General features: G+C 44.9%; 1 protein-coding gene across 2 annotated transcripts in view; it reads right to left on the bottom strand.

Moving 5' to 3' along the window:
- The window catches only part of nkd2b (NKD inhibitor of WNT signaling pathway 2b), a 125,186-nt gene extending 118,672 nt beyond the window's left edge, over nt 1–6,514 (bottom strand). For both annotated transcript variants that reach the window (XM_080203174.1, XM_080203175.1), the window contains exons 1-3: nt 6,174–6,514; nt 5,982–6,008; nt 5,611–5,732 (exon numbers count right to left, since the gene is read on the bottom strand). In XM_080203174.1, the coding sequence (XP_080059300.1) occupies nt 5,611–5,732; nt 5,982–6,008; nt 6,174–6,198 (174 nt within the window). In that variant the 5' untranslated portion in view covers nt 6,199–6,514. The remainder of the gene's footprint in view (nt 1–5,610; nt 5,733–5,981; nt 6,009–6,173) is intronic.
- Between the last annotated feature and the right edge of the window lie 7,785 nt (nt 6,515–14,299).

The raw sequence follows: 14,299 nt of genomic DNA, 5'->3' as shown, positions 1-14,299 counted from the left end.
GGCCGCAGGGTGGACAAGGACAAGATCGCCTAATGTATTAACATAAGAACATAATAAGAACATAAGAAATAGGAGCAGGAGTAGGCCATCCAGCCCTTCGAGCCTGCCCCGCCATTCAATAAGATCATGGCTGATCTGTCGCTGCTCAGTTCCACTTTCCCGCCCTCTCCCCATAACCCTTAATCCCCTCTCCTATCAAAAACCCATCAACCCGCGTCTTAAAAATATTTAGCGAGGCAGCCTCCACCACTTCAACGGGCAGAGAATTCCAGAGATTCACCACCCTTTGAGTGAAGAAGTTCCTCCTCAACTCTGTTCTAAACCGCCCCCCTTTTATCTTGAGGCTGTGCCCCCTAGTCCTATTGTCTTTTTTGAGTGGGAAGAGTCTTTCCACCTCTATCCTATCCATCCCATTCATCATCTTATACGTCTAATAATTAACTAATGCAGAGGGAAAAGAAAACAGGGATTGGTCCATTAAGGATCATGCTGAAAGGGGAGACATTGTCTGGAAGCAATTATTTTGTGTCAAGCATGAGGAGAACCTAGAAAGAGCAATATCCTGATCATCAAGGTGCATTGAAGAGGGGAGGCATCAGAGGAAAGTGAAGCAGTCTGTGATGATGAAGATAAGATGACAAGTACCCGAGTCCCATGCATCATCGAACAGCAGCAAGGAGCATGTTTAGCCAATGCCATTTTAACTCTTGCGACTAGTCGCACATATCACAGAGTAGTACCATGTCTCCTCCGAAAGGACAGTACTTGCGTGGAATTCTTTACCGCAGAGCTTTGTGGAGACTGGGTCGTTGAAGTCTATTCAAGGCTGAGATAGACAGATCTTTAATCAGTAAAAGGAATTAAGGGTTATGAAGATAGGGCAGGAAAGTGGAGTTCAGGATTATCAGATCAATCGTGATCACTTTGAATGGTGCAGCAGATTTGATGGGCCGAATGGCCACCTTCTGCCCTTCATCGTACGATCATGGGCAAGGCAGTAGCTTGATTGGAGGAGATCTACAACAGGGAATGGTGAAAACATTTGCAAAGGAGCAGGTTCTATGATTTTGAAAAGAAATAAAATTGGTGATATGGTAGCAGCTGGAGAAAAGAGAGCAGAAGGTTGTCAGAGGAGCAGCCAGAACAGTTAAGAGCCACAGTGGAGAGCTATTGGTGGAAGCAATGGATATGGCTGAGATATTAGATGAATACCTTGCATTGATATTTAAAGAGAACTTTGCCAAAGATACAGCCAATAAGGAAATTGTCAGGATACTGGGCAAAGTAAAACATAAAGGAAGTTCTAGAAAGACTGGTAGAACTTGTAAGTGGATAAGTCACTTTATCCAGATAGAATGCATCCTAGGTTGAGGCAAAAGGACCATGGACATGAATCAAATGCAGTTTACACCAACTAGGAGTAAAACAGTTTTCTTGGAGCCAGTTTAAAACTGCATGAAAATTTTTGAAAACTCCCAGGTGGAAATTCCAATTATTTTGATTATTACAAACTTTCGGTTCAAATCCTAATCCAAAACCGAAACTCAAACTAGATCTGAGAATTAACGTATTTCTAAAGAAAGCCAAATCAGGAGGTACTGATAAGATTTCTCCTTTATACACACTAACAGAAATACCACATGAGCTCTCTTTCTTATGAAAGTCCTGTTGCATTTTCCTGCAGAAGTACACACAGAGTTTGTTTTAATGTTTTCAAAACTAACAAGACCCAAGATAGCAATGGTTTTATTTGAGTTTCTTTCATTTTGTTTCTGGTTTCTGTATCTCACCCATAAATATTTATCTTCTTTCCTGTTTTCTTCTCTTTCTCATTTTTGTTTTCACCCCCTATATGCCTCTGTTCTTCATAGAAATTATAACTGATGTAGTCAACTATAAAACACAAAATTGGCCTAGCCAATATTTTCCCTCAGCCATTGTTAAAGATAACTACCTGGTTATCAGATTGCTGTTTGCAGAAACTTGCTGTGCCAATTTGCCCACAACTAGTCCACTTCTGAAGTACACTACTGCCTATAAAGAAAGGCCCAACAATGTGATAAATGGCAGAATCATCTAAGTTTTTAGGTGTTGAGTTGAGGGACACCAGCAAAAGGCTCCTTCAAATAGTGCACATGTCATAGGCTCTTTTCCATCTACCGGAGGGGGCAGATGGGATTTCAGTTAAACATCCCACTTGGAAGACTACATTCCTCCCAACTAGAAGACTACACTTTGACTAGGGAGGTGCAGCACTCCCTCAGTGTTGCAAACTGGATTTTGTGCTCAAGTTTCTGGAATAGCATTGGAACACACAACCTTCTGCTCCCAAGATGAGTGCATTACCAATTGAGCCATGGATGACAGCCATCGTTGGTTTCCCGTCAGAAGAGTTAAAAAAATGGCAACATGCTCCTTGCTGCTATTAAGGTGACAGTGAAGGGAAGCATGCAGGTGCAAAGAAAGCAAATGGCACATTGGCCTTCATTGCGAGAGGTTGAGTACAGGAGCAGGGATGTGTTGTTGCAATTATACAGGGCCATGGTGAGGCCTCAGCTAGAGTATTATGTGCAGTTTTGGTCTCCTTTTCTGAGGAAGGATGTTCTTGCTCTCGAGGGAATGCAGCAAAGGTTTACCAGGCTGATTCCAGGGATGGCAGAATTGATGTACAAGGAGAGATTGACTAGGTTAGGATTGTTTTCGCTAAGTTCAACTGAATGAGGGGGGGTAGATCTCATACAGACTTATAAAATTCTAACAGGACTAGACAGAGTAGATGTTCCCGATGGTGGAGGAATCCAGAACTAGGGGTCACAGTCTGAGGGTTCAGGGATCACTTAGGACGGAGTGAGGAGACATTTCTTCACCCAAAGAGTGGTGAGCCTATGGAATTCGTTATCACAGGAAGTAGTTGATGCCAAAACATTGGATGTACTCAAGAGGTGGCTAGGGACAACTTAGCATGGCCAATCCACCTAGCCAGTACATCTTTGGAGTGTGGGAGGAAACTGGAGCACCCAGAGGAAACCCAAGCAGACACGAGGAGAACATGCAGATTCTACAGAGACAGTGACCCATGCCAGGAATCGAATCTGGGTCCCTGGCACTGTAAGGCATCAGTGCAAACCACTGTGCCATACAACCACAACCCCCCAACCCCAAATCAAAGTAGAGAATGTGGGCAGCTTGGGGCTCTACATTACGAGTACTGAGGCAATAGACTAATTCACTGCAATGCTGCCTGGTATGAAGACACAGAACTAGGAAGAAAGACTGGAAAAGTTTGTTAGAATAGGAGCAGATCACGGAAATTATTTGATGGACATATTTAAAATTATGAAGCAATGGAACGAAGTGGACACAAAGAGAGCTTTCAGTGGCTGAGGGGTCTGGAACAAGAGGGATGTAGATTAAAACAAAATAAAACGGAAGATGAGAAAGAGCTGGAGAAATATTTTTTTGAGAGAGAGAGTGCAAGAGCGAGCTGTGAAATGTGCCATCAGATGTAATGAATGAATCAAAGACCATGACAATGTTTAAGGATAGGTTAGATAGGAAAGTGTGTTAGAGGGGTGCAGAATAAGGGACAATTGTTCCCGTGGGGGATAATCCCCAATATGGACTGGTTGACTTTTTTTTTCATTACAATTCCTATGTGATTGTATAGGCTCTGTACACTGGGAGAATGTGCCAATGAACTTTCACTCCTCCCTTCTAAAACCCCCAAACGAAATATCTCAGGATGTTCTCCCACCAACATTTTCAATTAAACTGGAAAGGGAAATCTGTTGCCAGACTTCTTTTTACAGTTCAGTGGACTAAGTGTCACTTTTACACACCCATCATACTTTGCTGAAATCTTAGTCAAAAACCTCATGTTCATCCACGTGAAAATGTTACTTGCCCTCCATTACACATCGCTGATTACATCATGTCAAAAAAAAAGTCCAGCCAGTTCCGTCCTACAATAATGTGCATTCACACTGAGTTTCAAATGAGCCAAGCCATCCTTAACTAACCAGGTTTCGCTACCCCACCCCATGCCATTACTTTTGCTACAGTACATCAGCTTCTACATGATGAAGCAAGACATTCCAATCAGAATCAATTCAAACAATTCTCTTTTCACATTATGAACACATGGATTAATGTTCTCAGAACCAACACTTCATAAAGTCCGTTAGCATCATTCTCAAAAAAGCAGCTTTTCAGAAAGGTTTACTCCTCGCTGTAACAGCCCATTCACAATGTGCACCTACCAAATGATATCGACATTGCTAAAATCCCTCCCACTGTGTCTTCCCTATGGCTTTTTTGGAGCATATTTAGCCACTTTTTATCCTCTAAAATCACTGGCCATCTCTTGGTTTATTTATTAGTGTCACGAGTAGACTTATATTAACACTGCAATGAAGTTACTGTGAAAATTCTCTAGTCGCCACACTCCGGTGCCTGTTGGGGTACACCGAGGGAGAATTTAACATGGCCAACGCACTTAAGCAGCACGTCTTTCAGACTGGGAGGAAACTCACGCAGACATTGAGAGAACGTGCAAACTCCGCGCAGACAGTGACCCAAGCCAGGAATCGAAGCCAGGTCCCTGGCGCTGTGAGGCAGCAGTGCTAACCACTGTGCCAGCCTCTCAGATCTTGCAAGACAGGCAGAACTAAAGAGGGTGGATTTGAAAAGGTGGCAGAGCGAGAGAGGTTGAAGATGAGAGAGTGTGGCAAATACTTTCTTCTTGGGGAGCTGATCTTCCCTCAGTACCTCCCATCCTGATGAAAAAAGTTATCAACCCCACAGGGTGGAGGAAAACCAAATGCATTTCCCTCCAAATGTCTTTAGTTTTGTAAAGCAGAAAAATAGATCACTCAATCATGTTTGAACACTTATAAAACATAAGCCTTCTAAAACACCACCCAGCCCTTCAAGAATGTGCAACACTACTTTGATCTGGAAACACCATGGGGAGGAAATTTGACATGCACGCCATACAAAACTTGCGGATTAAATGATTTCCCTACATCTGAAATGATTATGTGGTGAGACACTTAAAAGTTGCTATTTCGTTAGCTCAGTCGAATTTCTGGGCGACTGGGATTTAACTGGTAATAGACCAGGGGGGGGCTCCCATGGATCGCCCCATTGGAAGTAATCAAATGTTCTAACACAACCGAGCGTGGAACTGAAACGAAGCTGACGGGAAGATTACCATGTTCTCGCACTCTTCTCAGTTGGAACTAGATGGAAAGAAATACATCCCTGAGTCCACCTTGCAGCTACTCTGTTCTCAAGATTGGGAATGGGGAAGGGGGGGGAAAAAAAAGCTCTCGGAATCAAACCCCAACGCAAGTAGGGAGGAGGGTCAAGCTCAGACTTTCTCATTCCTAAGACAGACAGGCATTCCAGGTTTAAAAGACAGTTACTTAATTCTCCTTAAAAAAAACATATACACACACACACACACACAATCAAAGCACAACATTGGAGAGAATAACCTAAGAGCATGCTGGTGAATGTTTACTGTGTGTGAGGCTGTACCCAGTGCACTGTATCCTCCCTGGGATGTATGGTTGTATCTGGGTTGGGGTTGGGGTTCATGTCAATTACCGTGGAGAAGGGTCGGTATCCGCGCAATTTCGCCGGCTCCAGGACGCCGTTTGATGTCCTCTGCCGCTCAAACTCCTCCACACCCCTTCGATTCAGGTAGGCATTGACCACGAAACTGTCGCCTGCAAAAACACATGTCCGGGGTGGTGGGGGGGAGGGAAAAGAGGAGGATGGTCAAAGAAAAATAACGGTGAGAACCCCCAAAATAATACTAACAAAGAAACAGAGTAAAGTGGGGGGGGGGGGGAAATTAAATTAGAACTCAATTTTAAAAGGAAAAGGGGGGGGGAAATCAAATGAATAAAGTCGTTAGAATTAACACTTAAATGATCCACATTGATCAGTGTCTGAGTTTAAAGAGAGTATCTCACCTTCAGGGTTCTCTCTCCGCTTGTAAGCTGTCAGTTTCAATCCAATGTTACAAAAAAAATATAAAATGTAAACAGTTAGCAACAGTCGCGATTTTCAATTTCTCATTCCTTCCTCCCCCCCAAAAAAAATAACTATAGAAAAATGTGAACGGATCCCACGTGTGGGAGAGGAATGAGGTTTCATTTACCTACCATGTTTTGACTGAAGCTTGCCCATTCTCAGCAATTGCTAATAGTCTCTCCTTCGCTTCCACTCCGAGAAAAGCATTTGGGGTTTTTATTGCGATTCTCTCCTTTGCCGGGGTGGGTGGACAAATGTGTAACAATCCTGCAATTACAAAGCAAGCTCTCCTCCCCCTCTCTCCCAACTAAACCTTTCTAGAGTTTCCAGGAGGTGCTGTCACTGGGAGCAGAGAAGTCAGGCTGGCTCCTATGTTCCTCTCTTACTAACACCACATTCAAAAAAAAACCTGCAGCTCACACTCAAGCGGCACTTAAAAGTGGGAGGCAAGACTTCCCTATGAATCCCGAGCTCCAGACACTTTAAACTCTCGTAGACGCGATCAGTCGAGTGCTGAGTCCTCCCCAAATGCTTCAATGTGCACACACACACGTTCAAGGATATCTTACGAGGGCACCATCTGTGTGACTCCTCTTAAAAATCGTTCCCACTGAATTGCAAAGTACAGAAGCCAACCGTTCGGCCCGTCATTCAAATGCCCGTCCTTACTAACCAATTACAGGAATGCCAATTATCCCACAGTCACATCGCAGTGTTAATGTAAGGCTACTTGTGATGCTGATAAATAATGTTTAAAGTTCATTTATTAGTGTCACAAGTAAGCATACGTTAACACTGCAATGAAGTTACAGTGGAAAAATCCCCTAGCTGCCACACTTTGGCACCTGTTTGGGTACACGCATCGAGCATGAATCTAGCCAGCACATCTTTCAGACTCTGGAACGAAAATGAAATGCCCAGAGGAAACCCACACAGACATGGGGAGAACGTTCAGACACCGCACAGACAGTGACTCAAGCCGGGAATTGAATCTGGAACCCTGGCGCTGTGAGGCAGCAGTGCTAATCACTGTGCCACAACAGGTCAGAAGCTCTTCTTAAAAGAACTATATTAATGCGTCTGAAAATGCTTTACCAAAAAAATGATGCAGAGGTCAATGTGTCTGCAGCAAAAAGACATTGGACCAAGAACTGGGGACTCTCTGGTTAGGGAGAGGGGAGGGTTCATTACCGTAATAATGCATTTACATGCATTTTTCTGTCACTTGTACTGACATATCTATTTTACACTTAAACAAATTGGGCTGCAACAGTAAATTTTTAATACCTTTGTCAGCACTTGTGGCTTAAATCTGTGTTATTTATAAACTTAACTGGACTCATCACATAAACACAGTGGTGAGTAATTCGCTTCTTGGCTCCCCAAAGCTTATCCGCCATCTACAAGGCACAGGTCTGGAGTGTGATGGAATACTCCTCACTTGCTTGGATGGATGCAGCTCCAACAACACTCAAGAAGCTTGATACCATCCAGGACAAAGCAGCCCGTTTGATTGGCACCACATCTACAAACGTTCATTCCCTCCACCACCAGCGCTCAGTAGCAGCAACGTGTACTATCTATAAGACATACTGCAGCAAATCATCAAAGATTGTTAGACAGCATCTTCCAAACCCATGACCACTTCCATCTCGAAGGACAAGGGCATCAGATACATAGGAACACCATCACCTGCAAGTTCCCCTCCAAACCACTCGCCATCCTGATTTGGAAATATATCGGCTGTTCCTTTGCAGTTGCTGGGTCAAAATTCTGGAATTCCCTCCCTAATGGCATTATGGGTCAACCCACAGAACATGGACTGCAGCGATTCAAGAATACAGCTCACCACCACCTTCTCAAGGGCAACTCAGGATGGGCAATAAATGCTGGCCAGCCTGCAACGCCCACGTCCTATGAATGAATACAAAAATGTGTTTGTTTATATCTGATAAATAAAAGCAGAATACATTCTGTGGATGCTGGAAATCTGAAACAAAAACAGAAGATGCAGGATAAACTTAAGCACGCTTAAGGCAATGATGTGTATTAGACTGTGCTTTCATTTCTAAAGGGCTAGACCTAAATAACTCATTTTGTGTCTCAGTCCCAACTCTGCTTCTTCAGCCACCCAAGACAGCCCTTGGACACAAAGAGATGGAAGAAATGCCTGTGGATACCACGTCACTCCATTAGTACACCAATGCTCCACCAACTCAGGCACAAGCATGTTGAAGGGATGTAGCTCGTGTGGAGAGTTGGTGGCACAGGGTGAAAATCACCGCACCAGAATGCAGGAGGAAGCGTCAGAGTCAGAGACATCTGACCCTTGCAGGAGAGAGGATCACAATGAAGATATTGAAGTGGGGCAGGGAAATGGAGCCTCAGGAGTCACCTTTTGAGGAAGAGTATTTAGATAGGAATCACCAGCAGTTCCTGAAGCAGTGGAAGCAGCTGTACTGTGAAGGGAGGAGTCCATCTCTCTCATGAGCTTCACTTGCATATATATCACTATATATCCACCTCAGGGGCGCAACTGCATGGACTCTGACCATGAAAGATTGACCAATCTTGTGGCACTCAGAGTGGATTGAATCATAGAATAGAATCCTACAGTGCAGAAAGAGACCATTCAACCCATCAGGTTTGCACTGACAACAATCCCATCCAGGCCCTATCCCCATGCATTTATCCAGCTAGTCCCCCTGACACTAAGGGGCAATTTAACATGGTCATTCCACCTAACACGCACATTGTTGAATTATGAGAGGAAACCAGAGCACCTGGGGGAAACCCACACAAACACAGGGAAAATGTGCAAACTCCATACATACAGTGACCCAAGCCAGGAATTGAACCTGGGTCCCTGGCGCTGTGAGGCAGCAGTGCTTAATCACTGTGTCACCATGCCACCCTGAATCGTGTCTCGGTCAGGAAGGGGTGCAAACCTCCCTCAGAAGCCAGAAACAGCCCACTCAGAGCATGAATATTGACATCCGGGGGCTATGTGAAGAACTGTGTACTCTGAACAGAACAATCATGCCATTGGCACAGCAGTTGACAGAATGGACAACAGTTGTGCACCAACAGCCCATCCCATAAACTCCACCTCATGGTGGTGGAGGCCACTATGGTGAAAGGAATGCTGTGCCACAGCTCAAAGTTCTTGTGGTACCTGGGTGCATGAATCAATAGGAGCAACAATAATTGTTCTGTAGGATCAATGAACCCCACACTCCTACTACTTCGGGTTAAGGGAAGACAGTTAGAACCTGTTTAGTGTCTCTACTGGGGCTGTGAATAACATTTTAAAGCCAATTCCACGGGGGTATCCTACCTCTTCAAAGGGTTCCACTGCTATCCAAGAAAGACATCAAGATCTGATCTCCACTCACCAGGTCCACTTTACACACTTTGGGATCTACATTCTACCAAGATCAGACCAGATTGAAAGTAGTTGATTATTTAAATTTGATTTGATTTATTATTGTCACATGTATTTGTATATAGTGAAAAGTATTGTTTCTTGCGTGCTATGCAGACAATGCATACCGTTCATAGAGTAGGAAAGGAGACAGTGCAGAATGTAGCGTTGCAGTCATAGTTAGGATGTAGAGAAAGATCAACTTAATGCAAGGAAAGTCCATTCAAAGGTCTGATGGCAGCAGGGAAGAATCTGTTCTTGAGTCGGTTGGTACACGAGCTCAGGCTTTTGTATCTTTTTCCTGATGGGAGAAGGTGGAAGAGAGCATGTCTGGGGTGGGTGGGGTCCTTAATTATGTTGGCTGCTTTTCCACGGCAGCGGGAAGTGTAGACTGAGTCAATGGATGGGAGGCTGGTTTGCATGACGGACTGGGCTACATTCATGAACCTTTGTATTTTCTTGATAATCAAGTTGGAGGGGAATTTGGTCACATGGTCATAGGTGTATAAGGAGTATAGTAGGGGCAGCTGAGATTACAGCCTTATAGGGCACTGGTGTTGAGGATGATCGTGGAGAAGGTGTTGTTGCCTGTCCTTACTGATTGTGGTCTGTGGGTTAGGAAGTTCAGGATCCAGTCGCAGTGGCCAGTTGCCTCTGTAAAATAAAAATGCATGAAATAAATTCCTCCATTCGCATCTCCATGAAAGTGGAAATTGTTGAGTTTGGGCGGGGGGGGCGGTGGGGGGGGCAGGTGGGATTTATGATTTTTATGCAATTCTGTGACTTTCACCATGAGTGTCAAGGTAAGAACCTGGACATAAGGATCCTGTTGATCCCTGTGTGCATAGCACCAAACCCTGGCTGTTACCACTCGCCAACACCAAGTAACTCACACAGCCATGCACAGCCTATCAATTGTAATATTGCTTTTATGAGGAACTTTGAGGGCAGATTACAGCTTTGTATAAAATTACAGAGCGTCATAAAGCTTTGGAAAATCCAGTGAAGTGGCTTTTGCCAATTTTTGTCATTCGAGAACAGTGCCAGGTGCGTGGGTTTTACTGGTGATATGTGCTTGCAATGTTTGCCCCAGATTGGTGCAGATGAGTCTGTTGGAGGCTTCACTTCCACACTGAGGGGGACAGCAGCCCTTGATCCATTCAGGGGTCTCAGCAAGATTCAACAGGGAAAGGATAGTGCTTGTCAATGCCTGTTAAAAATATTGACAGTTCAAAGCTCATTCTGTGAAACTGTTAAGCTCAATTTTATTGAGAAATTGTGTCTCTTGTGATATATTTGTGAGAGTTGGCATTGCTGCAAATAATCCCTGACCCTGTTCTTTCATAGAATCCTACAGTGTAGAAGTGTACAGTACAGATAGTGTGGCATTGAACCTGGGTCCTAGGCGCTGTGAGGCAGCGATGCTAACCACTGAACCACCATGCTGCTGCTAAATCAAATTATATCTTCTGATTAGCAAACCTTATGGAGAAAACCTTGCCTCAACCCTCCACCATCCTTACCCTGCCCCCACCACAAACATACACACACAATCGCTTTCTCTAAATTTCCTCCCACAGTCCAAAGATGTGTGTGTTAGGTTGATTGGCTGTGCAAAAATTGACCTGAGTGTCAGGGGGACGAGGTAGGGTAAATTTGTGGGGCTATGGGAATAGGACCTGGGTGGGATTGTGGTCAGTGCAAACTCAATGGGCTGAATGGCCTCCTTCTGCACTGTAGGGTCTCTATGATTTAGCCTTTTGGAGACACTTTTCATCAGATCTGAGGGGTCATTTTAACATGGTGACTAGTGAAAAACAACAATGATTCTGCAACGTACAATGCAATTTCTCTGATTTTCATTTCCAATGAAGTCAACAGGAAGGAAAAGCTGGCAGGGAGCAGTGTCATCTGTTTTGTCTATCAGCCTCGACATCCAAAGAGTAGTGAGAATTAATGTGGAACTAACTTCCACAGGGAGAATGAGTTGGCTTAAATAGTCGCATTCAAAAGGAAGTGAGGTAAACACACATTGGTCAGTCATTCCTACTGGTGGGATCTTCCAGTCCTGCTGACGGTGACTCCCTGCCATAGGTTCCCTAGTGGTGAAGGGCGTAAACAACAGGAAAACCCATTGACAGTAGCAGGTCTGGAAGATTCCTCTGCTGGCCAATGGCCTCTGCTGCTGCAAAACATGCCTTTGGACGTCGGGGAGGGGTCTCCTGCCAGCTCAAGCCACTCTTCCTCTGTTACATCACCCCAACGATGAGATCCAGGAATTTCAACTGTGATCAAATTAATCTGCCCTCCCCCATCCACCCACACCCCCCCACCCCTCCCCACCGCCATTCATGGCCACCTCATTTCCCATTCCCAGAGGCCCCATTAAATTCTGCACCAAATTTTTAGCAGATTTTGATTTAGGCAGAAAATACTCAGCTTCCCCGAACACCTGAGAGTTTCATCAGCTTGTCTGAAAGACAGTGAGGCGAGCTCTCTGCATTGAGATTGTGGCAGAATTTGTATGTGTCCACTGGAACCAGGTGGCATGGTGGCACAGTGGTTAGCCCTACTGCCTCACAGCGCCAGGGACCCAGGTTCAATTCTGGCCTCAGATTAGTGTCTGTGTGGCGTTTGTACATTCTCCCAGTGTCTGGGTGGGTTTCCTCCAGGTGCTCTGGTTTCCTTTCACACTCCAAAGATGTACAGGTTAGATTGATTGCCCCTGTTAAATTAATCCCACTTCTTGCCTTCAAACAACCTTACAACCTCAAACAGACCATTGTCCGCAGCTAACTACCCAGTTTAGGAGAACAGTGACCACGACACCACACAACCCTGCCACAGCAACGTGTTGGATCATCGACAGGGATGACATCATCACACGTGAGAACACCATCCACCAGGTAAATGGTACATAGTCTTGCAACTTGGCCAACATTGTCTTCCTGATACGCTGCAGGAAGGGATGTCCCAAGGCATGGTACATTGGGAAGACTATGCTACAACAGTATCAGGGAGATTAGTACGGTAAATATGTGGGGTTACGGGAATAGGGCCTGGGTGGGACTGTGGTCGGTGCAGGCTCAATGGGTTGAGTGGCTTCCTGCTGCATTGTGGGGATTCTATGTTTCTATGAACACTAAAATTGCACAAGGGTCCCATGTACACTCTATTGGAACCCAATTTACATAGTTTGATGAGGCTTCAGGAAGTATTATGTGTCTAAATCAAAGTCTGCTTAAAATTTGAAGGTAGACTAAATTCAGTCCTGAAATCCTGTGGTGAGTTTGTGTTCTATTTTCATCCCTCAATATTACTCGTCCCTCCCTCACTTTTCTCACTGATACACTGAGGGAGAAGGGAGAGGAGTGGTGTTGGTAGAAAGAGTGGAAGTAAAGTCAGATGAAAATCATCCTCTTGGCTGGAGCTGAACTTATTCAGTTTTCTGTCTTCTCCTTAAGTTATGTAATAAATTCTTTAATTATGTAATCGCACAGGATCCTGGTATGTCATTTCTGCAAACCCCCCCAATTAAAATTATTTATTTGTTACATCTGGTTCACTAATGTCCTTTACGGAAAGGAAATCTGCTGTCCTTACCTGGTTTGGCCTACATGTGACTCCAGAGCCACAGCAATGTGGTTGAATCTCAGTTGCCCTCTAAGGGCAATTAGCGATGGGCAATAAATGCTGGCCAGCCAGTGATGCCCATGTCCCACGAATGAATTTAAAAAACAAGTAGGCTTACATTAACACAGCAATGAAGTTACTGTGAAAATCCCCTAGTAGTCACACTCCGGCACCTGTTCGGGTACACTGAAGGAGAATTTAGCATGGCCAATGCATCTAACCAGCACGTCCTTCAGACTGTGGGAGGAAACTGGAGCATCCAGAGGAAACCCTCGCAGACTCGGAGAGAACGTGCAGACTCTGCACAGACAGTGACCCAAGCCGGGAATCGAACCCAGGTTCCTGGCACTGTGAGGCAGCAGTACTAATCACTATGCCATAAAAACGTTATTTTAAAGTTAACATTTCAGTAGCTTTGTTTTAGAAACTAACACAAGTTAACGGATAAGTGTTTCTGGACCAAGATGTAAAATGGGAGAATTTGGTTAGCCACACATTATATTGACCACATTTTAATTTCCACTGTGTGTAAGTGGGTGAAGCTCAAATGAGTAGAAACTATCATATCAGGATGGTGTCCAGGCATCGTGGGCGAGATTCTCCGGTCTCCCAGTTGCGTGTTTCCCATGGGTGGGAGGTGGCTGGTTGTTTGCTTGCGGTGGGATTCTCTGGTCCCACTGCTGTCAATGGGAATTCCCGTTGATGTCACCCCCATGCCAGCAGGAAACCCACAGACACATGCTCTGCTGCGGGACTGGAGAATCCTCCCGGTGTGAACGGGTGCCGAATTCCAGCCCATGAGTGTGTAGGCTTGATTGTCCGGATCATCTTTTGCCCGCCTGTTATTTTCATGTGTTGGGAGCTTACGGGAAAGGTTTGGCAATTCCCCTACCTCTGGGACCTGTGTTCTTTCCCCCACTTTGTGGTTTCTTACACATTGTTGCTGATTGTCTGAAACTCAGTGAAATAGAGGAATTGGTTTTCTGCGTATCTATTTGTCTGCTTTCTGCAGGAGTGCGTTTTACTCTTCTTCATGAAAATGGCTGACATTTTCCAGCCCTTCCTGCTAGTGGGATCGTCCAGTCCCGATGGCAAACTCCCCTTCCCCGATGGCGGAGGGTGGGAGCAACAGAAAGCCATTGACACCTGTGGGACTGGAGGTTTCTGCCCCCAGCCAATGATGGGCTGGTTCCACCACTA

The sequence above is a fragment of the Carcharhinus amblyrhynchos genome, chromosome 2, assembly GCF_965287045.1.
Source record: "Carcharhinus amblyrhynchos chromosome 2, sCarAmb.v2.hapA, whole genome shotgun sequence".
NCBI lineage: Eukaryota > Metazoa > Chordata > Chondrichthyes > Carcharhiniformes > Carcharhinidae > Carcharhinus > Carcharhinus amblyrhynchos.
Note: the sequence above shows the minus strand (reverse complement) of the source record. Positions and strands in the feature narration are given on the sequence as shown.